Source organism: Spea bombifrons, chromosome 3 (genome assembly GCF_027358695.1).
Source record: "Spea bombifrons isolate aSpeBom1 chromosome 3, aSpeBom1.2.pri, whole genome shotgun sequence".
Lineage (NCBI taxonomy): Eukaryota > Metazoa > Chordata > Amphibia > Anura > Pelobatidae > Spea > Spea bombifrons.
In genome coordinates this window covers 52,662,476-52,686,461 of record NC_071089.1, presented here as the reverse complement: position 1 = coordinate 52,686,461, position 23,986 = coordinate 52,662,476, and the positions used below count along the sequence as shown (strand labels likewise).

The following is a 23,986-nucleotide window of genomic DNA, read 5'->3' as shown; positions in this document are numbered from 1 at the left end:
ACATCTAAAGCCAGTGCTTTGGTCCTGTAAAGCGAATTAGTGGCAGACATCTAGGGATAGGAACTTTGTTTTACAAAATTTGATGAGAGTTTGGAATAAAATCAAGAAATCTCAGGATCACTGTGTCTATGAAAGGGATTTTTGGGGGCCAAAAGACTCCACAAATAACGACCCAAGGCATATGATTTATTAAACATTAATGTAAATGACAGAGTAGACGGGTTAAATGGGCTAGGCTATTGGATATTGAAATTACCCATAAGGAGTGGAAAAATTCAATCAAACAATACAGAGGTATAATCCACTGTGTAAACATCATAGAGAACCAGTTCAAAATTGCTAATTTAGGGTACTTGGAACCAGCCACACTTGCAAAATTCTCCCCTAAATATATGAACATGTACTAGAAATGTAATAAACAGATAGGGCAGTATATGCATATCTGGTGGGAATGCAAGGACGTTAAGGTGTTTTGGAACATGGTGTCTGACGTGCTACAAGCACTGGGTGGATTACATTTGGAGCAGCGACCGGAGATTGCCCTGCTTCATCTGAAGTGGCCTAGGCTGCCTAGAAGTATAGCTTTACATTGTTGCAGCTAAATTGCTGACAGCAAAGAATTGGAAAAACACAGGACCTATTAAATGGAGTCATTAGAAGAATCAAATTGTGTTCCAGTGCAAAATGAAATCAGGTCTAGGCTGGTTGAATTCTAGAGCCTGGGGTAACTTGCAAATGATAAATGAATGGATAGATTGGTTAGAATAAGCCAACAGGTTTCTAGTATATAACAGCAGGGTTTAAATCTACACAGACTGGGGCTCCTCTGGGCATTGGCTCTACCTCCCGATACACGGCCATATATATGTAATTTGTACGTTTTTTTTGTATTTGGTATGTGTTTCTAATTAATTAATAAGGATGACTTTATATGACATGCTATTGGATAACGGAAAATAAATTGAATAAAGAAGAAAAAGTTAAACTAATAACTGATCCACTTGCCATGATCCTCTACTAAGATGCTTAATCACCAATCCATGAGTCTTCTTGTAAAATAGAGTTTACATGTAGACTTTACATTGTGCTACAAGAACAGCTGAGCTGATTCTGAATGATGCATAATTAAACTGGTTGAAGAGATATTAGCTATACATTATGCAGGGGGCATTATGGCACACCTTCCATTAATGATTGCCCATGGTTGGTCTTTCTTGCATAGTTAAGTTGGTGGAACAAAATTACATGGCATAGGGATTTGAGTCCCAAATATGACTGTCCCTCCAAAAGAGTTACTTGTTGGAAGCCTGTTTGCAGCCCTCAAGGATTGAAGTCTGATTTTTGCCTGTAAGCGATCAGTGAATAGAAGCTTAGTGTAGATGCCATTTTCCATATGTTACCAAAAGTAAGCATCCCTGCTTGCTGGTAGGTTATCTTATTTTAGATCACCTTGTCAGCATGCATGGATAATTTTCTGATCCTTCCTTACGTGAATATATTACAGGTTTGAGACGCCATAATGCACAATACCTGTTCAGTCCGATAAATAAAAATACTAGCGTACATTTATATAAATAAATATTCCAGACATAAACCAGATCAGCTGCTCAGGACTACAACTGACACGACCTTCATTCTGAAATCTGATGAAAATGGAGTACACCATAAGTGAATACGTTTTGGCATAAATAAAAATATATATTATATTTTGTACATCCTTTGTGTCTACCTTACAATATCGTGTATGCTGTCACCTACACATACTGTAGATATTTTAATCTGTCCCCATTACAATCATTACAACTGATCACAGTTGCTGCAGGCTTTTGTCCCGCATTGAGGCCAGCCGTTTTATTTAGATTTAGGGCAGCCTGGGGGGACATCCCCCCCCCCGGCCCAGCTCGCCCCTGTAACTGTCTATGCAGATGGCTATATTGAATATTGTCCATTTTATTTATATTGCATGGTGATTTAAGTGTTTCATGAAAATGTTTTTGTCTAATGATTTGATTTATACAAATGTGATTACTTTAAAAGAACCTGCATAGCCCCTTAGATTCTAAAAAGTATTATTGTCATTTATTGAGAAGATTTTGATTTTTAGAATGTTTTTAATTTTGCTCATTCAAGTTTATGTTGATGTACTGTCGCTATTTATCTAAAAGTGAAATGTTATTAATGTGCAAGGCTATACTTTTAAATCGATACATGGAAAAGACTTTGGTTCATAATACACATATCATATAACCCTTGACAAATTCCATCTCTCTCTTTAGCCATGAGTACTGAAAAGGTTTGAAAGCCCGGTTAGGCGACTACAATTTGTGACAGAACCCAAGAAGGTAAAATAAAGGAAAAGTATGTAGTAATTAAGCCTTATATGCATATCATACAGAAAAAAATAATGGCTAAAACATAATGGAGCTGAAAAGGCTTAGGGCAATGTTTCAATAGAAAGAAAAAAGTTAGTTCATGTGCTAAACTTTTAACAGTCTTCACACTTGAGTGCGTTCTCTGAATTACCCTTAGAATTGAGATTATTTTATCTGTTATACCAGGAGGCACGAGTTAAATTTTAACTACAAGGTATATCGAGAAACAGAGCTTTCTTGGCAATATTAAAATGAATGCTAATTTAGTTAAAGCGTAAGGGAATTATTAATGCTAGTTTCTGTCTACATTTTTGAATATGAAAGTCATTGAATGTTACATACCCTACAGGATCACTAAAATCTTTTCCACCGAGAGACTCTGAGCACAGAGGTAGTTCCTGGGACTCTTTAAATTCCTGCTCACGTTGCATGTCATTCAAAGTGCAAAATGACCCCACTCTCTGATCTGGAACATGAAAAGTCACAATTAGAACAGCCATAACTGGTCCTGAAACTTCATACAAGTAGAGAAAAAACGAAACGAGCCGTTACATATTTTGATCCGTTGCTGCAAAAAAGCAAGGCGATACAATTGTAAGTGCCCTCAAATTACAGTATACCACAATCACAAGGACAACATACTGATAATAAACAGCAAGTCTTCACAATCCCCTGCATTCTGAGGCCTAAACGCAAGCCAAACACGTTTGCCAACATATTGCCATAACAGAGCATTCCAATTTCCAATGGAACATCCCAGAACATAACTAACCAAAGTTTTCATATTCATGCAAAACATGCAGTCAATGCATATTAAGTATTAAAAAAAGAATGGAAAGGTCAACAAGCGAACCCAGGACCATCACCTAGAAAGCACGTGTGATGACAGACAGGCTCAATCTCTTCCTCTGAGTCAAAACCTGGAATTACATTTAGAGGTTTCCCATGAACGGCAAGAAATATCTGATCTATGCCTGTTTGGAGATTGTCATTTTTTTTTTGTTAAGCTAAAATATTGAAGCACTTTGAAATCCATCCTAGCAATTACTTTAAGAAGCCTTTAAGCCTCCTTAAATCTACTGGCATAAATTATTACATACAATAGCATTCGGCTCTGCTAGATTTCACAAATCATTATCAGCTGCTTCCCTTAGAAAATCCAGGTGCTAAAAAACCCTTCTTTTTCTTAAACAAATGCATGCTTTTTTAGATACTTTTGTGTTACAGACGCTTTGAAATTGCAGGGTAATACAAAACTCACAATTTTTTTTGCTGTAAAATTGATATGTTATATGTAAATTGTTAGAGAATATAATGGTATCGTATATAGGTATATAATTAGAAAGCATGTATATAAAGTATGTATGCTTATTTAGAACTTAAAATCAGAACCTGGAAAACTGACACATTCTACAGTACATTTTTTTTTACAATATTATTGCTTTGAGATATAGATATAGATATAGATATATATATATATACACACAGATTTAATTAAGCAAATACAAAGCAACAAATATCAAATTTGGTTTATGCACAAGTATTTATTAGTGAAATAATATCCATGTGCATGTTAGTATTGTAAGCAGCATACTAACATCTCTGATGTCATAAAACACTAAGTGAAGGGAGGACTTGAAGGGAAAGATAAGAGAGAAATCATTGGTAGGGATACATGGGAGGATAGGGAGTTTATAAGGGGGAGGGAGAGTGAAAAAAGAGGGGGGGAAAAGGTTTGGGCAACACGGAGGGGAAAACAAGGTTAAGGAGCACAGAGAAAAACATGGTAGAGAATAGGAGAAATGATTAAAGGCTAGATAAATGAAAAGTTAAGGGGTAGACATGGAAGGAAAGGGGCATACAGAATTAAAAAGGAAAGAAGAAGTTAAGGAGAAAAGATAGAAATGATAAGAATTCTTAAAAGTGTAAAAACATGTAACAAGCTAATGGATGTGATCATGTGTTCTTTATGTATGTAACTGATGTCCCACGATTTTATATATATATATATATATATATATATATATATATATATATATATATATATATATATATATATCAACCATGTGACTACTGGCCTTTTTCATACTTATGTATGACCTGATGCATAGTTACATCATAGTATTCTTCCAGTGGAGATTTTCCAGCCATGCTCAGTCATAAATCTATCCCATTATGCCCCAGATAAATTACATGCTAAGCTTTCAAATTTCTACTTAAGCACATGGAGAAACACATATGGAAATTTGCAGTGGGGACGCAACAATTCATTTGACAAATCAGCATTTGCCAGCGAGGCAGAGAAACATAACATTTATTTTATTAATATTGTAAATAGTAGGCTACTTTAGAGCACACAAATTACAGAACATTATAAACTCTGGTTAGCAAGCATGCTCAAATATATAATTAAGCTTAGAAAACAATACATTTACCTTTCAGAACCAAAGCATTGGATAGTTCTGAAGAAAAGAATTTAGCTGTATCATTAACAAAATACTGCAGTTCTGTCCTAATGAGACCAACATGGCTCGGCGTATACAAAATAGCCCTATTTCATTACCGACCTTTATGATCTCTTAGTTATATATTATGAAGACCCAGTAACGTTTTCTGGAAAAAAAAAAAGATCCCTGTCCCTCATGCCTTCTTTCATATCTGTTTGACAAGTCACATGATGTATTTCTGATTTTTATCCTCTTAATGTAAAGTTGGATTTAAAACAAGGCACACAATAGGTTTTAATATCATTTATAGATATTCAGATTTTGCTTTAGTAACTAATCCTCTTCAAATTAGGTGCTGTCATTCTCAGAGATAAATAGATTTAAAAAGATAGATCAACATGGACAGCTTGGAGGAACGATGAGACGTAAGCTCATTTGAGCAGGGCCCTCCTCACCTGTTTCTGTAAATCATATTGTTAAGTTATTTACTACGTGTTATGTCCTTTCTACTCATTGAAAGGTGCTACAGAATATGATGGTGCTCTCAGCAGAGACCTTTTGTCAGGATTCGGCCCCTGCCCGGCAAACTGCCAGGCATGGCCGCCCCATTAAGAGGTCTACCTGGAGTTGAACTCCTCTCGGTAACAGAGGTATGAGTTCATTAAATTACTTTGGAGCTATAGTTCATGCCTGACCTGTCTCTTGGATTTATACTTTTGCCTGTTACCTTTTTGACCCGGACTGCCTATTGGATTTTCCCCTTTTGCTTGCTACCCGTCCCAAACCCTTTTTTATTCTTACCAGGACTATTCTACCTTCATACTCCCCAGTAGTCTGTATACATGATATGCCTCCTACTCCGCTACTTTTGGTGAGATGCATCTGCTTTGCTTAATATACCTATATTTAAACATTCAGCTTTTGTCTCACTTGTGAAGTGTGTGTCTATCACTGTTCTTACACTCCTGCGCTCTGGACTCCAACATCCAGTAAGGGCTGAGATATGATGAGCCTGACACCTTTTGGAGAAAATTTAAGTACCTTTAGTAATAAACTGAGTTGAGGAATTTGGTGGGTTTAATGATAACCTGACATTGACCTAATTTATTGAAATTATAAACAGAACTTTATATGTATTTTTTAAGCCTTCGATCATGCCTTTGGCACCTTATTATTTACACAATGTGCAAAAACCAAATTTAGAACTATAACTAATGCCCAAAATGTGTCAAATCAATATAATCTAATGTGTATAACATCAGTCAATAAATGACATTCTTACATATATGATCCAAGAAACATATTATTACTTCCTTTCAGTGAAAGCTGGTCTTTGTCCTCATTCTAAATGGTGACTATTTATTCTATTCTGGTTTTCAGCAACATGAAAATTATAACCCAAGACTTTACATTTTTAGTTATACTAGGTTTTAAGACAGTCCATGCTTGGGCACATAAGGAAAATGTGTAGGGCAATCACTTATACCAGCTTGCATGCACTTAAGGAAGAATGTCTTAAAAATCTGCCACCCTAGTATTTATTGACGCCTTGCATGGCAAAAGTACGTAGTCTAAATCTGCTAGGTTCATCAGAAGACAGCGGTACCTTCAAAGGCTCGAGCTGCATTAACTAGATGAGACCAGTCTAATCCACTTGCTGTATCTGGAAGAGGTATCAGTCCTGGATCATGAAACTTTGCCTTATCAGACAGCGACCCATCAGAGAACCAACAATCACCTGGAAAGAAAAAAGAAAATGACAATAACTGCTTTGTTTGAGATTTAATTATGCACTGTGTCAGTCAATACTACGTCTTGCTGGATCGGTATGGTTTATTGATCTTTGCATAAACCTTAACTTATCATGGACATGCCTTCAGTATCTAATCTACTGAACATTTCAGAAAACCAAAGATGGACACCAAACGTTCTATATGAAGTTGTGACATCATGATGACTTATGATCGCTACATATTTATTTACACACATAAGCACATAAAATAATTTACGTGATATATTGTTTTACCCACTAACAATATAAGAGCCAAGAAAATGGAGTCATCATCAGGCATTGCCCCCTCAAAACAGGGTCACTAAGTAGGGTGGTTTCACCCATTTCACACCGTTTTGCACAGTCTTACTGAAAATTGTACATCTTAAAAACTTTTTAAATGTGCTTGAATTCTCGGTACCTACAGAATGGATGCTGTCATTCTATTATATAGGACATCAATATATGCGTTAAAATATGTTACAATTATTTAAACAAAAAAGAAAAAACAAAACAAAACAAAAAAAAAACTTACTTTTTAGATTTCCCATCCCAGGATTCAAATGAGCACGTGGCGGAAGTGTGCTATGGTAGGGTGGTGTTGTACTGAATAAAATGTCATTTGGCAAGGCTTGATCAAGTAATGAACTACGAGAACTACCATACGAGGATCCTCTACGGTTGCTACATATACTCTCATCAGAAAGCGTCCGACAAAGTGATCTTCTAGGAGATAGGTTCCCAAAAATGGAGAACTGGAGAGTTAGAAAGCAAAAAAGAATGTTATGAATTTGCTCTATAAGTCAGAAAAAAAAGGACCAAATCATGCATGTACATAAAAACAAAAATTGTGCATTTTCATCAGTTTAAGTATAGGAACCACTGGGGAACATGACTAAACAAATATATACTTTTTTTCATAAATTGCTAAAAGTACATGGAACAAGATTAAATGTACATGAGATAATGCAGGACCAGATAATTTGGACCAATACAAATAAAATGAAATGCTAATTGCTTTTCCAGTAAGATTAGACAGATTTCTAAATTTAGAAAAGGAGGCAGGCAAGAAGCAAAGGGTAAATTAAATGCTACAATACATAGCCTAGTTTTCCCGGGTCTACAAAAAATGTAAATCAGCCTAAGGTTAAGGTTCGTCAAGCCTTACCAAATACACTTGGAAAGATTTGGACTGGCTTGTGACTTTTCCTGCTTCATTAACCAGAAGTACTTGAAACAACATACATTAACTATATTGTTACACTAAGAAATAAAAAAGACCGATTGTCTTATAATGGTTATTCAAAATATGTCAATCATATCAACTAAGTGCTCACCGTCCTAATGTCTTAACCTTGTATGTTAGGGGGGGGCAACTAAAGTTAACATGTTATTGATTGCCAACACCTAAGGTGCTAAATTGAATGTATCCACTGACATTAATTACACTCTGGGTAATTGCCTACACAGACCATAATCTTCACTGCCTCAATTAAAACGGCCCATTCACATTATTTACACCATGTGTAGTTTCCTATGCAGACCATTATGCTCCCATTAAGTCTAATTATTAGTCTATGCAGCTTGTAAGGGACTTGGCGATGTTCCTAAATTATATCTAAGGTGCAGAACTAAGATAGACATAGACCATATTGCATTAAATAAAGACAGTAATGTTGCTGTGTATTTATTAAATATTTGGAGGCGTGAGAATCTGGATTAAAACATGTATACAATAACATGTATGCAATATCACCAACAATAGTCCTTCAATATGCCTATGACCTATAGCACTACTAAATGAGAAAATGTCTAAAATAGATAATATATCAATAAAAGAAAATTCCCTTAAAACCAGCTAACAAAACTCCATAAATAGGTATAACACAGTGAAGAATGTTCATTTAAAATGTGGTTGTAGCCCTAAAATCATTCTTTATAAAAGGCATCATAAAAATGATCTGCAGAAACCTGAAAAATTTGTCTCGCTCCTCGGGACGTGCGCCATGTTTTTGTGTCACGCTGTGTCACGCTGTGCACAAAAAGCTAACACACAAAGTGATATTCTGAAACAGAAAGTTCTAACGTGTTTTGTTTTATTTTTTCTACTTTATAAAGCCGTTTTGCATATTTTATTGTTTAAAAATAATGCTCATTTCCATTTCATCAATATTCATGACATTTACAAAGAAAGGGAAAATAATATCTATTCCCACCGTAAACCCAAACTATATAAATATGTTAGATTGCACCTGTCAGATGTACACATTATGGGGTGCCTTTGCTGAGAATACTGCCTGTGAAATCTGTTGATATGTCATGACTAAGAAATCTACATTGAGTCAAAAAAAAAAAAAATGTGCAAAACTGATTTTACATCTGTCCAAGCTGCTGATTAGTCACTATGCTAATTAGTAGTATCCCTGGCCTCGTTATACACACATTTTCTCATTTTATGAATTCTTGTTTATGTAAACAGCCATTGCAAGAATACCACTATACACACACATATAAATATATATATATAAATATATATATATATATATATATATATATATATATTGTGTGTAAAGTGGTACACACACATATATACACATACATACATTAACACACACAACATATATGGTACCTCTAGGTATCAGACGGGTAACTGATCAGCAGCTTGGTTTAAAGCAGGGGGTATTTAGGTTATCTGATCTCGGGAGGAAAGGAACAGGTTTAGAACGCCCCATGCAAAGTGCTTTTAGCCCCGAAAATCATGTCAGTATACAATTGAACAAAATGGCCAAGGTCAGGACTTGGGCCCTTTAAAGCCTTTTGAGTTTTCTCCTCCATGATAGTGGTTCCCAGTTTTTTTGGGCTCAGTTTTCACTCAACACTTAATGCTTTTTTCTATTGAAAAGCTCTGATTAGTTTGTCAGAAAATTCTCTGAGCCACCTCTCAACACATACCTGGCAGAGGATCTGACCACATCCCTGCCTGGCTTGAGTGACAAAAGTCTCTTAAAAAGAAACTGTAATATTTCATTTATCGCAAATCCCAATGATAAGGCAAATTGTTAACACATTCTTTGTAATGGCAAATTATCCTACAGCACGGAACATCTTTACACTAGAAGTAAGAGGATTTAACCCACATGTGGCTTGGAAAAGAAAAAAACAAAACAATGCACACAAGAACGCAGGAAGTGTTTTACTACTTCTTGGGTTGTATCAATACAATCTTCACTAAAGGTTTACAGAAATTTGAGGAATTTGCATGACAGAAAGTTCATACAAATTAAATCCAAACAACTTTATAAAAATATTCATAATAAATATGATAACGGGTTCTAGGGGTATTCCATTGCCCATCCTATTCTAATGCAGTAACCTCTACTATGGCACAAAGTGTAGCTGGGCAAAGCCCCACTGCAATTTCTCTGAATAGAACTATAATGCCATGGAGGCATCAGAAAACAGTGGACTACATTCATTCTAAGTATCCCTGCAGTATGCCTTACATGTCAAGACCTCAACTTGAATACGCGGTACAATTCTGGGCAACAGTCCTTAAAAATGACATTATGGAATTAGAAAAAGTGCAAAGGAGGGCTACAAAATTAATAAGGGGATTGGGAGATACTAGTTATGAAGAGAGACTAAAAAAGTTAAAATTATATACGCTAGAAAAATGGCGTCTCAGAGGGGATATGAAAACATTATATAAATATATGCAAGGCCAATATATAAAGAGCTCTTCTGTGAAATGTACAAAGAACAAGAGGTCACCCTCTGAGACTGGAAGAGCGGAGATTTCATAGACGACAAAGGAAGGGATTCTTTACAGTGAGGACAATAAAGGTCTGGAATTCACTTCCAAGGGAGGTGGTGTTATCCAATACATTAGATACCTTCAAAAGGGGCCTCGGTATTTTCTTAGAAAGGCATGACATACAGGCATATAAATAGAATAACATTAATATTTTAGAGCTTCTTGATCCAAGGAGAAATCCGATTGCCTCTTGGAGTCAAGAAGGAATTTTTTTACCCCTGATGGCAGAATTCGAAGTAGCTTAATCAGGGGGGTTTTTTTTGCCTTCTTTTGGATCAAGAATAGGAAGGTTAGGTAGAAGGGTTGAACTTGATGGACTTGGTAAATAAGGTAGAAAAAAGACTGATGTAACTATGCAACTATGTGATAACATCTTTCAACATAAAATACACATATTACCAACCTTTCTTCTTCCTTCTTCCCCAATTGGGCTGTCAGGCATCATCATTTTTAGAAAGTCTTCTTTTGAAAGGACATTCTGGCTCTCAGTTTCTGCATCCATCACCGAATCCTGCAAATTACTAGATGCACACTTGGCTCCATCACTGTAGAATCTAACAAAAAAGAAATTGTCACAATGAGTGATCCACAGCCAGATGTAGTAAAACACTACTTTTCATCACTATTCTGTTCTTTACATTGTCACTTTGTTCTATATGTAATGTTAGTTTTGAGGGTTAGCTAAAATGGCCTCTAAATATAATAAAAACAGTGGTCAAATTCTGAAGCCCTGTGATAAACCAAACAGCTGAGTTCTAAGGATGCCAAACTGTGCTTCATATCACAGACAAAATGATCATGGTCACAAAGGGCAACATGCCAAAAAACAATGGTAAATGCATCTGACACGTGCCAAACATGTTTCGTTAACAGCCTTTACACAAATATGCCGGGATACATAATACAGCTGCTTAGGCTGCCTACTCTGAAAGCAAGATGACAAATGTTTGATTCACGGCTAGGTTGTAGTAAGACTTTTCATGCTAACATGCATGAGAATCTTGTATAAAGGTCATTTTCCTCTAGACAGAAAAACTCAAAAAGACAAAAACGGTTTTAAGCTGTCATAACCATTACAACACAATGTCATCCAAACGGGTTAGTATATTACTACATTAAACTGTGCCACAGAACACATTTTTTTCCGAATAATTCCTAATAAATCAACCCATTGTAATTTCAGTTTTAATTTAAATATGCTTTATGCAAGATAAAAACACTTGAAGGTCCGAGAGACTTGTGGTTACCCATTAACATAAACACAGTCGAAATAACATTGAATTCAAAAGTGGAACACACTTTAGGATGGACCTGGGGAGATAACGTTCGATATGTTTAAAAAGTGGCTACGGTCCACACGGCTGATGACTAGTAGTTTGCCCTGAGCTTTGAGACTTGTATACCAGTCACAGAATCAGGGTTACACTTACTGCTGTCCCTAACCCTTGAGGTCTTTCTGGGTCTGAGAGAAACAAAATGTTGCCTTAACCAGGCTCATTCATATTCTATTAGGGTATGTTCATATTGAAGTGCCCCAGTTAGTGCTTTCCTTGCCGATATTGTATATCACAGTTGAAATTTCTGCTTCTATATAGCATCTTAATTTAGAAGACCCCATTCTTTCATGATCTTCATAATGAGTGTAATTAGAACCACTGGATAGCTAACAAGCCACAGAATGTTTTGATCGATATTAATAGGTTAATATTTTAAGTGTCACAGTCAGTGTTTAATACGCACATTTTTAAAGAAAAGAGATTTGCTGAAGCCCTATTTGAACCCATTTGCAAACACTCTCACCCGTGACACTCTGCATTTTCATTCTCTTCAGGAGGAGGGCTATCTTCAGACTTCTTCCATCCAATGACATATTTGCTTACAGCGCCTTGTCTCTGGAAAGATTTTGCCACAGATCCAGATGTTTGTTGTCCATGAGGAACAATGTAAGCCTTGGAAGAGTCCAAGTTCCCACTTGGTTTCGAAGAACGTCCTAAAGGGCTTCCAGAATGATGTGACCCACTGTATGCGCAGGAGTGGCAAACCAAAAATAAAGCTTTTCAATCTCTATAGCCTAGGCTTTACTTTTTTCACAAAAAGTAAACATTCTACGAAAACATGAGCATTTTTCATAAATCCAGATCTGTGCTGGAAAATTACGTAAAAAAACTGGCAAAAGTAAGTATGTGTGGGATTGTGAATCAGATTACTTGCCCAAAGACACTGCTTGTGTGGGACTATTCTTAATCTCAAAAGTGTCTAAAAATGGTAGAGTACTACATAAAAATAGAGAAATCTAACAATTTACTAGTTAGTGTATCCCTATCAACACCAAAGAACAGTAGGTATTTTGAGCTGCTCACACATGTTTACGTGATAATTAACGCCAATGCTTCTATAATCATTTCAACACCAAGGAACTGTGAGGAACCTAGGTGTTAATTAATAGTGGCTTTCTTTAATGCCATGGCTATTTAATGTTTAGGCAGACACCGAGACACGGGTTCGCTTGAGAAAGAAAACACAAGTGAAATGGACTATAAAAAAACATTCAATTCAATCTCCTAGGTATCAACAATAATATTCCACATGTCATGGCTAATTTCTACCACAAGGTCTTTGGTATCTCACATATATTAACATGCTTTCCATATTGCTTTCTATGGCAAGCGTGGCTTACAGGAAACATAATAAATGTTTCTGTGATCAAATAAGGATGATTTCATAGCAGTGATCAAGGAAACATTCAATTTTAAGCAATAGCTAAAGAAGACAATATGTTAACTGAAAAGAAGTTTTAATCAGACTTGTTTTATTAAGTATATGTCTTTATGTTCAATCCTCCATACGAAGAAGCCAAAGTGTTCAAAGCAAGAGATACAGGGATGACTCCATTTCAAGCAATATGACTGAACCTCCACTAAGTAAAACCATAAATATGATTAATGGTATTTAAATGTGCATATAAGTAATAAATTAAAAATGATCATGATATGTTTAATACGTTCAAAGATAAAAATAGAATTTACCTGGAATGTGAGGACAGCTCACTAAGATTTCCAATACTCCCTTCGGCAGCATTGCTTGGAGAATAGTTATGTACAGAGTATACGTTTGCATGCCCGTCTCCGGGCATCGAGACATCGGAAGAGTTGTTCCATTGCAACATTTGTTCTGTTCTACTGTGGGTTACAGATCTCCTGCCTAGGAGATGACTTTGATCTATGCCTTGAGAAGGTATGCTGCAAGGTGCCGTATCAATGCCACTGTCTGTGGATGCTCCTTTAATGTAGGTTAGTCCAAGTAATTCAGGATCTATAATGTCTCCAGAGCCAAATGGCTTCTCATCACTATTACTCGATGCATTACTTGAAAGAGTGTTGCTGCTAGAATGACTAGAACAGCTTTTATCTGCAATCTGAAACGTGAACAAATAGGATGTTGAACCGATGAAAAGATTAATATATTTGACCCACACACACATCGGATGCAATCAGTTTACCCCCACATATTTTCAACTGAAAGATAACCACATATTCCATATTATATTCATGGAGAAGAAACAGGAAAACCAAAATCTTATCCAGAAGAGAAAAGGGAAGCGGCTATGTACCTCATAGTGTTCGTTAAATAGAGTCACAGTTTTGCCTTAATACCACCCGGGGGGAGGGGTGCATACTATAAAGATTAAATATTGGAGTGAAAGAGCAAATGGTGGTCTTACTCAAAGTATTACGCTTTCTGGACTTACATGCGAATGCTTGTTTGGAGAGATCTTCATGCTGCTTTCTTTTTGCAAACCTCTCTCCTTATATGAACTCCGTATCTTGGCTGATGATACATGCCACTGTGCTTCTGGTAACACAAGAATTACACATTGTAACTTTGAAAATACATACCATTGTAGCGATATTTATAATCAGACGGATGAGAATTCGCAACTTGCTTATCAGGTTTAGTATTTATACACTCGCATCGTTCACAGCCACATGTAATTCCTGCTAATTTTATAGATCCATTACAATTTAAAAATAGATTTGGCTTCATCAGCTGTTTCTTAGCCAACTGGCTTAAGCAACAGAAGTGCGAGAAGTCTTCTTTCATTGCTTCTGCGCCGAGAGATGCTTATTTCAAACCTCAACCCAGTTTCAGATAAAAAGGGTAATAATGCCTAAATATTCCCCAAAATAAAGTTACTTTCTCAGCTCTAGGGGGGTTTAGTGTACAGTATCTGTAGGGCTGTAAGAGTCCCTGTAAGAATAAAAGATCAAAATAAAACTTTGCCATTGAAGGTGTTTGCAACAGAGGTAGACATTTTTGTTTTAGTTCAATGGTTAATAAATCAAAGCAGAATTTTATGAATGGTTTCTAGCAGCTACTAGGAGTAAAGGTCCTATGCTGTATTTTACACACACATTATATCATACACACATAGACAAGAAATAAAAGTGTCTCTTATTAAACGAATAAGAGAAAATATGATAAATACAATACATCTAAAGAAAGATCATATTTTTAGTGTATTTTAGACATAGTTTGATGTATATATATATATATATATATATATTTATATATATATATATTTTTTTTTACCTGAATGTTTCATGGCTTCTATATTTTCTTCAGTATCTCGAATTGCTTCACATTCCATTGAAACTAAGCCTTGATTTTCATGCAGCAAGGGAGATGGGCATCTATTAAACATGAGAGAAAATGTGGTCTTTAAAAAAGTAGTACCTGTGTATATACGGTATTGGAATAGTATATAGTATTCTGCTTCGTGAATTAATGTGAATGCAAGAAATGCTGTTTTGTGGTAAGCTAGACCATGCAATCAAGTAGCTTAAACTGAAAACTTAGAACTGAGATTACAATTGTAAAATAACATTTATAAAACTATTCAGGTTACTACAACTCATCTGGCCGCCATGACACTATGCTGACCAATTATGTAAAGCAGTTTCTGCTTTAAAGTGGAGAAAGCGGCAGAATTACAACTGCGTCAATGACAAAACAAGGATCCAGTTTTCAAAATGTGAAGCGAACCTGTCTTATTCAAATGTCATCTTCATATCACTGCACATGTTTGAAAATGATTCTTGATGTGCCAAAAGCAGCACCTAAGTAGCTATCTACACTACAGTGTTTACGTATCCAAAACCACTACACAATACTGCCTACATTTCAATAGTCATGGTGGACCTGTTAGCGGAATAACCAACTGAAACGATGTGAAGCATCAAGCATCATTTATATAAGTGCAACGTGCCAAGGAGCAAATATATTCTGTATTATATTTTCAACTCTTTTACTTTTAGCATGCATAAGAATGAGGGAAGAATTACATATTTTACCACCATAACTAACGTCTACAAATCTGCATTTTCAAATAAAATTCTTGCTAAAGTGTTTGTAAAGAAAAATGGATGATAAAAACGCTTAAAGATCAGCCATTACTTAGGTTTAATCGGTATACATTTTGTTGGATGTGTATCTTGTGTTATAAGTTCCATGTTAGAAATAGATAGATCAAGATAATATGAGACCAGGAGAGAGTGCTTAACATTACCCCTCAAATCCCATATGCGGTCTCCATTGAACACTGCTGTTTGGCCCTGGATCACTGGAGGAAGATTGGTTGCTTGGAGAACTTCTGTAATGTGAAAGAGAATCATTAATAGTGCAGAGGAAGTTGTAGAGTTCAACAAATTACTTTTTTAAACAACCTTTTATGCCAAATTACAATAGCAAATATTCAAATGATAAGATCAATTTAGCAAATAAAAGCCAGAAGATAAAATTACAACAACAATTTGCTATTAACTAAACAATGTTGTGGTGCTTAAAAAAACGAGGTGCTACATTATAGAACAATCTTTCCTAGACAAAAACTAGACAAAAAATGATCAGTATAGGAAAAAAAAAAGTTTACAAGGTCATTGCTTTGATAAGAAGAAAGGTTAATGTGAAATGTAATTTCTCTGCAAAGGGCTCATGCACACAAGAAAGGTGTGAAAACAGATGCAACATTTAATAAAATCATATATCCTTACTATATTCAGTGTAACAGCTTCATAATACATTAATACATAATTCACTTTGTCATCATAATACAGTTACATGTGAAGTAGCCATTTTTGTATTTATTTGGATTTTTAGCATGCCACATATTACATTCTAAATAGAATTTCTTCATTCTTTTGTAAATAGAGAAGAATTAGCAGGCAAATGAGTAATTATGTATTCTTATTAACTACTTAACTAAAACCCTTACAACAATTTAGGGGATGCACACAGATGGGGCTAAGCGTTGCTGCTTTAAATCATTCTCCCGCTCTACAAATTAAATCTGGCTGTTCACCAGAATAATGCATTCTGCACATTTTAAGGTGAACTACAATACTAATACTATAACACTACCATTCAAAAGTTTGGGGTCACTTAGAAATTAAACCATGAAACGCGTCAGAAAAAACAATGTAGACTGTTAATGTTGTAAACGACTATTGTAGCTGCAAATGGCTGATTTTTTTTAATGGAATGTCTTCATAGGTGTATAGAGGCCCTTTATCAACCATCACTCCTGTGTTTCAGTGGCACGTTGTGTTTGCAAATTCAAGTTTAAAAGGTTAATTGATCATTTAAAACCATTTGGCAATGGCTGTTTTTCATGAAAACATCTAAGTGACCCCAAACATTTGAACTGTAGTGGTACCAACTTGTACCATGTTTAGTGTATTCTCCCCATTAAAGTTTAATGAGGATTCAGATTGGCTGCTTAACACATTATTCAGGGTAAAACTGGTCTATTGAAGGGGGGGGCATAAAATTCCTCAATGAAATAATGTGACGTGATCAACGCATTTCATAGAAGAATGCAAGCAATGCTTAGATGTTTCATTAGCCATTATCTAGTGCAGATAAAGTAGGCAGCCACTTAACAGCTAACCAAAGGCAATAATCAACCAACACATCATGTAACAATCTGAAAATAAAGTAGTAGTTGATAGGAAAGATCTAGTAAATTGTAATATTAAATAAACTTAAATAGCTTTTTTTAAATTGTAAATTTAGATCGATAGCTGGAATTTCTCAGGTGTTTAGGAAGATAACGTCTTTGAATTTATTTCAATAGAACTATAATGAGATACTACTGGTATACATAATTACATATGTGAGAGACTATCATAACTGGGTATATCGCATTCAAAGCAGGGGAGGAAAGAATGGCAGAGATGTTGCTCATTGTGTGAGGGACACGATACAAACAAAGCAGCTATAATATTAAGTAGTAAGGAAAACATACTGAAGATTTGGGTAACTATAGCAACTGGAGAGAGGGCTAATTTCTATGTAGATGTAACACCCAAACTTTCAAAATGAGGAATTGGAGTATTTCTAAAAGAGATAATTAAAATGACTATTAATCTCGAGAGCCTGTAATATACCAGGTGTGGACTGGGATTGAGCTGACAGGCCTTAGATTTTCTCATCTCAAAAGTTTCTCCTTGAAAACAGTAAGCTAATCAAGTTTTTGGGATATCGATGTAAGCAACATTATTAAACAAAGCTAGAACTGTATTATCCGTGGCTTAAGAGATGTATGCTGTGGAAGACTGCATTGCACTCGGAAGCACATGCAGATGAATGGAGTCTATTACACACTGATGGCCATTTTCTTTTTTTTTTATTATCAGAATACAGTTTTTTGTATTGATTATTAGATTTTGGACTTCAAAAATAAATCATTAAAACAACAATACCAATACCTATTTGGGGAGATGACTTTTTAAGTGCATAGAATGCAACCAAAGAACGATTGTGAATTGTTCAAAAGCAGAAGGAGGCATGTTAAGCAGAAAATCCGATGTGGCATGGCCCAAGAGAAGTTGGAGAAGGTGTGAAACCGTTTTAGGCACACAAGTGTAAAAGAAAAAAAAAGAAAAAGAAAAAACGCTATGTAGGATATTTACACTTCATTGGTAATTTTGCTTAAATGTCACTTTTTTTCCTTGGTACACTGGTTTTTACACCTCTCTTCATATCACCTCAGTGTTGTGTCATGTTCGTTGTGTACACGTTGACCACGGAAGGGAAGTCCAATAGGTAGAGCAAAGGAGGTAGAATGCTAATGCTAATCTATTTCCTCCCACTCTTAAATGTAATCCCAGCAATTATGATTGTACTGGCGTTGGTGAATTTGCCAAGTCAAAAAATAAAAAAGGACTGCTAACATTTAAAAGCAATACTTGACTTGACACTAGACCAGCACTTAATAAATCAAAGGAGTGCAAAAGGCAGGTTAGATATGTTGTCAGACACAAGCCTACAGGGCATATGTCTAGTGATGCTCAACAGCCAGCCCTGGCCTTTCTATACGTATTTAGATTAAACAATGATATTGTATGTGTAATGGTATAGGAGGCATTAGTGGAAGTGAGAGATACTAGATTTTCACTCAATGTTGTGTACCTTTCTGAAAATTATATAGGAAATTTAGAAATCGCTGAAGTGGAATTACACAGCTAAAATGTTTTTTTTATGAGTATAGGATATATTGTAACAGTACATTATCCTAAACCCCAGAGATAAGACTAAGGTCAGTGGGTTGTCTGCTTTTATTAACTTTGTTTTCATGCAATGCAAGTAACAAACCGTGTAGAGTTGATGTGTGATTTGTATCTGTTGCTCTCTCCTCCTGCCTGTGGGTATTAGTTTTAAATATCTGTGCAGATATAGCATTTCGGGCTGCATGAAGAATGGTGTCTGGCTGCAATCATAGTCAATTTTCCCAGTTTGATTTAACAGGAACATTGGTTTGAAACAATGGGCTAAGTTCAGTGACCCGTCATAAATCTTAACTGGTGTTTTTAAAAATGGTTACAAATGTCTGATTTGTGATTTAGCTCCCTGACTTAACCCAAATTTGCAGCTGTGGATTCTTGACTGCAGCCCCCCAAAAATTCTACTAAACAATTCAGGGGTGTGTGCGGTACTATTTTTTTACACGTAGATTCCAGGCCATAAAAAATTCTGAGAATACATACACACTATTGAAAACATCCTGCAAAGACAATAAAATGTGACAATTTGACAAACACATGGAGCGTAATATAAAAAGGAAGCCAATTCACTACTTTTATTTACCGAGTTTGGGGATACACATGCTTACGGGCCCACTGGCAGACCAACATTCAGAGTGGCCGTCGCGCATACACTGTGCCGCCCAGTGGCAGTGTTGCAGTGAGGCTCTTTGTCCCGCCCCTTTGAAGACGTGACACTCAAGGGGGCGGGGCTCACAGAAGAGTTCCTTGTGTCAAGGAGATGATCTTCACGTTGGAGGAGAGGGGGGGGGAAGCCAAAAGTATTTATAAAAAAAAAAAGTTAGGGTTTAGAGGAAACCTATATTCAAGGTTGGGGGGATTGCCTTGGGACAATATTAAAAATTAAATAATACTAAAGGGGGGTGGCTGGGTTTTGGCATTACCAAATCAATATAAACAGAAACTGGGGGGTGGGTGCTTGGCATCAATAGACAAGAGGTTGGTTGGGCATCACTACATCAATACTAAAGGGGAGCCTGGCTGGGTGCAATACACAAGGGTATGGGGGCATCATATTAACCAATACTAAAGGGATGGGGGCATCAATACACAAGGGAGAGGGGTTGGCTGGTAGGCATCACATAAATCAATACTAAGAGGGTTCTAGATGGGGGGCATCATAATACAAAAGGGTATGGGGGCAGAAATGTTGCAGCTTGTGTGTTTGGGTGTCTGTGTGGCAGAGCCTGTCCCTGGTGTGTGTGTTTGGGTTTCAGTGAGGCAGAGCCTGTCCTGGTGTGTGTGTGTGTGGTGTGTCGGTGTTGCAGAGTCTGTCTTGGTGTATGTGTTTGGGAGTCGGTGTGACAGAGCCTGTCCTGGTGTGTGTGATTGGTGTGTCATTGTGGCAGAGCCTGTCCTGGTGTGTATTTGGTCATCTATTTCCCGATACTTAACTTTCTGTAGGAATAAAATTAACTATGCAAAATGGCCTCCGGAATTTGTAGTCACTTCAGAGGAGGAAACTTTCTAGGTCCAGAAATCAATGAGAGGAAAAGTAAAGGTTTTGTGTTATTTATTCTATTTCAATAAGCAGATCTTACCACAAACTTGGATGGCGGTTGGGATTTTCAGAGTCTGTGAAACCCAGATTGTATTCTGCCCTACAGGGGACAATTTCCCGTCCTCTTCCTTTATGAGAGAATCTTTTAAATACACACTAGCAGAACTGGAACTTTATCATCTAAACGTTTTTGCAGTAGCTAATGTTTTGATTCCATTATGTCTAATCTCCGTAACAAATTTGGGCCTTTTAACATTTTTTGCTTTCTGGGATTTTAATACAAATCATGTGATAAAAATTAATATATAAGGGCTGCGTGTGGTTACAAGAGCTCGACCATGAGATAAAACATATGTGGCTGGTGTCCAAATATTTCCAGGGCTGCTTTTCATTCCCAGTCCGGCCCTGCACCACATACATGGTCACTTCCCCAGGGATGAATGTGTATCCAATCGCACTTTCATTCAAATATTTGGCATAAATGTAATTATATTGTTTTATTTAGATATCAGTTTACGTATTAGCTGAAAAACCAAACATACATTCATGTAACACAGGGGTAAACAGACATCTATATAAAACAAAACAAACATGTTTAATACTGGCCATAATGAGCTTCTGCTGTGGCAACAGCTTGGTCTACTGTGAACTAGAAACTAGGGCTGCAACTAACGATTATTTTAATAATCGATTAATCGGCCGATTATTTTTTCGATTAATCGATTAATCGGATAAAAAAAACAATATGCAAATTTTTCGTTTATTTAAAAGAATTTAATGAACTGGATGTTAAAAAACAACTTAAAATTTACATTAACATTCTTATTTTGTTATGATGTAATAAAAAACAATATTTTCAAAGTACAAGAACCCAAACACAATATTTATGAAACAAAATAACCCCAAACATTCTGAAAAGAGGTGGACTATTACTGTTCAAGAAACTTTGCCCCAGCACTTTGCACTTTGCACCCAGCACTTTGCACCCAGCCCTGGCACTTTGCACCCAGCACTTTGCACCCAGCACTTTGCCCCAGCCCTGGCACTTTGCATCCAGCACTTTGCACCCAGCATTCAGCACTTTGCACCAGCACTTTGCACCCAGCCCTGGCACTTTGCACCCAGCACTTTGCACCCAGCCCTGGCACTTTGCACCCAGCACTGGCACTTTGCACCCAGCACTTTGCACTGTGCCCCTGCACCCAGTCTCTAACTCTGCCCTGCACCCAGCCCTGCCCCCACATTCTGCCCTGCCCCCACACTCACACTCTGCCCTGCACCCACTCTGCCCTGCACCCACACTCACACCCTGCCCTGCATCCCCACCCCCACTCTGCCCTGCACCCAGTCTCCCACTCTGCTCTGCACCCACACTCACACCCTGCATCCCCACCCCCACTCTGCCCTGCACCCAGTCTCCTGCCCTGCACCCCCCACCCCCACTCTGCCCTGCACCCCCACCCCCACTCTGCCCTGCACCCACACTCACGAACCGCTCTGTGCGAATGGAGCCACTCGCACAGAGCGAACCGCTCTGTGCGAATGGAGCCACTCGCACAGAGCGAACCGCTCTGTGCGAATGGAGCCACTCGCACAGAGCGAACCGCTCTGTGCGAATGGAGCCACTCGCACAGAGCGAACCGCTCTGTGCGAGTGGAGCCACTCGCACAGAGCGAACCGCTCTGTGCGAGTGGAGCCACTCGCACAGAGCGAACCGCTCTGTGCGAGTGGAGCCACTCGCACAGAGCGAACCGCTCTGTGCGAGTGGAGCCACTCGCACAGAGCGAACCGCTCTGTGCGAGTGGAGCCACTCGCACAGAGCGAACCGCTCTGTGCGAGTGGCTCCATTCGCACAGAGCGATTCGCTCTGTGCGAGTGGCTCTGTGCGATCCGTGCACATAGACATGAAGAATACTTACCTCCGGAACGCGTCACATCCGTCACGTAGCTAGAAGGCGGAGACTGCAGAGCGTGTAGCAGAAGCGGGGAACGCTCGCGGAGGTAAGTAAAAGGAGCCGAGTGCTCCAACAACGAACGTTATCGATGATTTCCGTTATCGATTATTATCGATTTTATCGATTCGTTGTTTCAGCTCTACTAGAAACTTTCCTTTGATCTTGTTAGGCACGTAGTGATTTAAATGGAAATTTAACACATGCTGGGCTGTTTATATGATATATACATGCTTAACCTATATTAATATTTGAACGGTTTGCCTTAAGTGTTGCTCCCAGACAAATTTGGATATACTGTTCAGCACGTAAATATTTAAATGTTTCAGTGAAAACAATTGCAGGACACACATACAGTTCAAATGTTGCTTTCCAGGCAAATAACCAATTGCCTTTTGTAAGTTTATTCATCCCACAAAATGCAACATGTATATTTGCCCTGGAAAAAGTGGGCAATGTGTCCTGATTGTGATATATGTGTCATTCTGATGTGCATCTCTCAAATGCTCATCCTTTTTTTTTTTTTTAACACCTGATTTGCATGATCCTACTTTCCTGTTAATTTATTCCTTCCAAGCCCTGACAGATTTAGAAGAAAAATGCGAGGAAGAGAAGTGAGCCAAAGACAGATACGTATCTAATGTAGGATTAACCTAAAGGGCACAAGGAAAATCTCTGATTAACCAGTCCGTTGCTACTCATAGTTGTTCTAAGATTGTTGTGAATATAGCCTTTTAGGATTTCATTTTAACAGAGTCAGGGGTGTATCTTGGCTCCTCTACCCTAACCTAACCCTTGCCCCAGGGCAGCCACCCACTACTCACCTCCACTGCCACCATCCTCCATGCTATGTTTAAGGACACATGGCAGGAATAAGTTCACCATGGAGCCCTATAACTAGCCCATACAGTGTATATGAGCCAGTTAAAGAAGATCAATCAGTCCATGGAGCACTAATACCTAATCTGCCCCCCAATTATGCAGAATAAGCCACTATACACAGCAGCAGTAAAATGAAAGATTGCATCTAAGTATTCATTATGGGCATTCATGGCTGTTCTTACATGAAGGAGGCTCACTGGGGCCGTCCCCTCCAAATGCATAGTTAATGCAGCAAGTTAAACCATATCTTAGATGAGACAGAGGAATGGGGGATTACTTTAACTAGCTACTGGAGGGCTAGTTGGATGATCATACCACTTGAGCAATTTGGGGACTTGGATGTGGACATACTGTATATTATTTCCTCTGGGGAAAAAGTGTGCCAATAACCATATACCTAATACACCATTTTTTTATTTTTTTTTTACAAGACACACAGATCTAAAACGATAAAACAGATAAAAAACGATATGTACCATATTGCGATGATTATACATATATACACTACTAAGGAAAATGTTAAAATAAGCCAACAGGTTGTCTGCTCAGACAGAAAGCGCCAGTGTAAAACAGCAGGTGTTTTTCTCAGTTGTCTGGAAAGGTGTAAACATATCAGGGAGGAAGCAATTTATTCTGACACAAGTCAA

General features: G+C 37.4%; 1 protein-coding gene across 6 annotated transcripts in view; it reads right to left on the bottom strand.

Moving 5' to 3' along the window:
• Nucleotides 1-23,986, bottom strand: part of SIPA1L2 (signal induced proliferation associated 1 like 2) — a 99,673-nt gene that overhangs the window by 3,520 nt on the left and 72,167 nt on the right. For 3 of the 6 annotated variants that reach the window (XM_053458484.1, XM_053458485.1, XM_053458483.1), the window contains exons 11-21: nucleotides 15,971-16,054; nucleotides 14,995-15,095; nucleotides 14,153-14,256; nucleotides 13,431-13,819; nucleotides 12,205-12,423; nucleotides 10,808-10,958; nucleotides 7,126-7,345; nucleotides 6,426-6,557; nucleotides 4,808-4,834; nucleotides 3,239-3,292; nucleotides 2,715-2,838 (exon numbers count right to left, since the gene is read on the bottom strand). In XM_053458484.1, the coding sequence (XP_053314459.1) occupies nucleotides 2,715-2,838; nucleotides 3,239-3,292; nucleotides 4,808-4,834; nucleotides 6,426-6,557; nucleotides 7,126-7,345; nucleotides 10,808-10,958; nucleotides 12,205-12,423; nucleotides 13,431-13,819; nucleotides 14,153-14,256; nucleotides 14,995-15,095; nucleotides 15,971-16,054 (1,605 nt within the window). The remainder of the gene's footprint in view (nucleotides 1-2,714; nucleotides 2,839-3,238; nucleotides 3,293-4,807; nucleotides 4,835-6,425; nucleotides 6,558-7,125; nucleotides 7,346-10,807; nucleotides 10,959-12,204; nucleotides 12,424-13,430; nucleotides 13,820-14,152; nucleotides 14,257-14,994; nucleotides 15,096-15,970; nucleotides 16,055-23,986) is intronic. The other 3 variants (XM_053458487.1, XM_053458486.1, XM_053458488.1) reach the window with 3 other exon arrangements.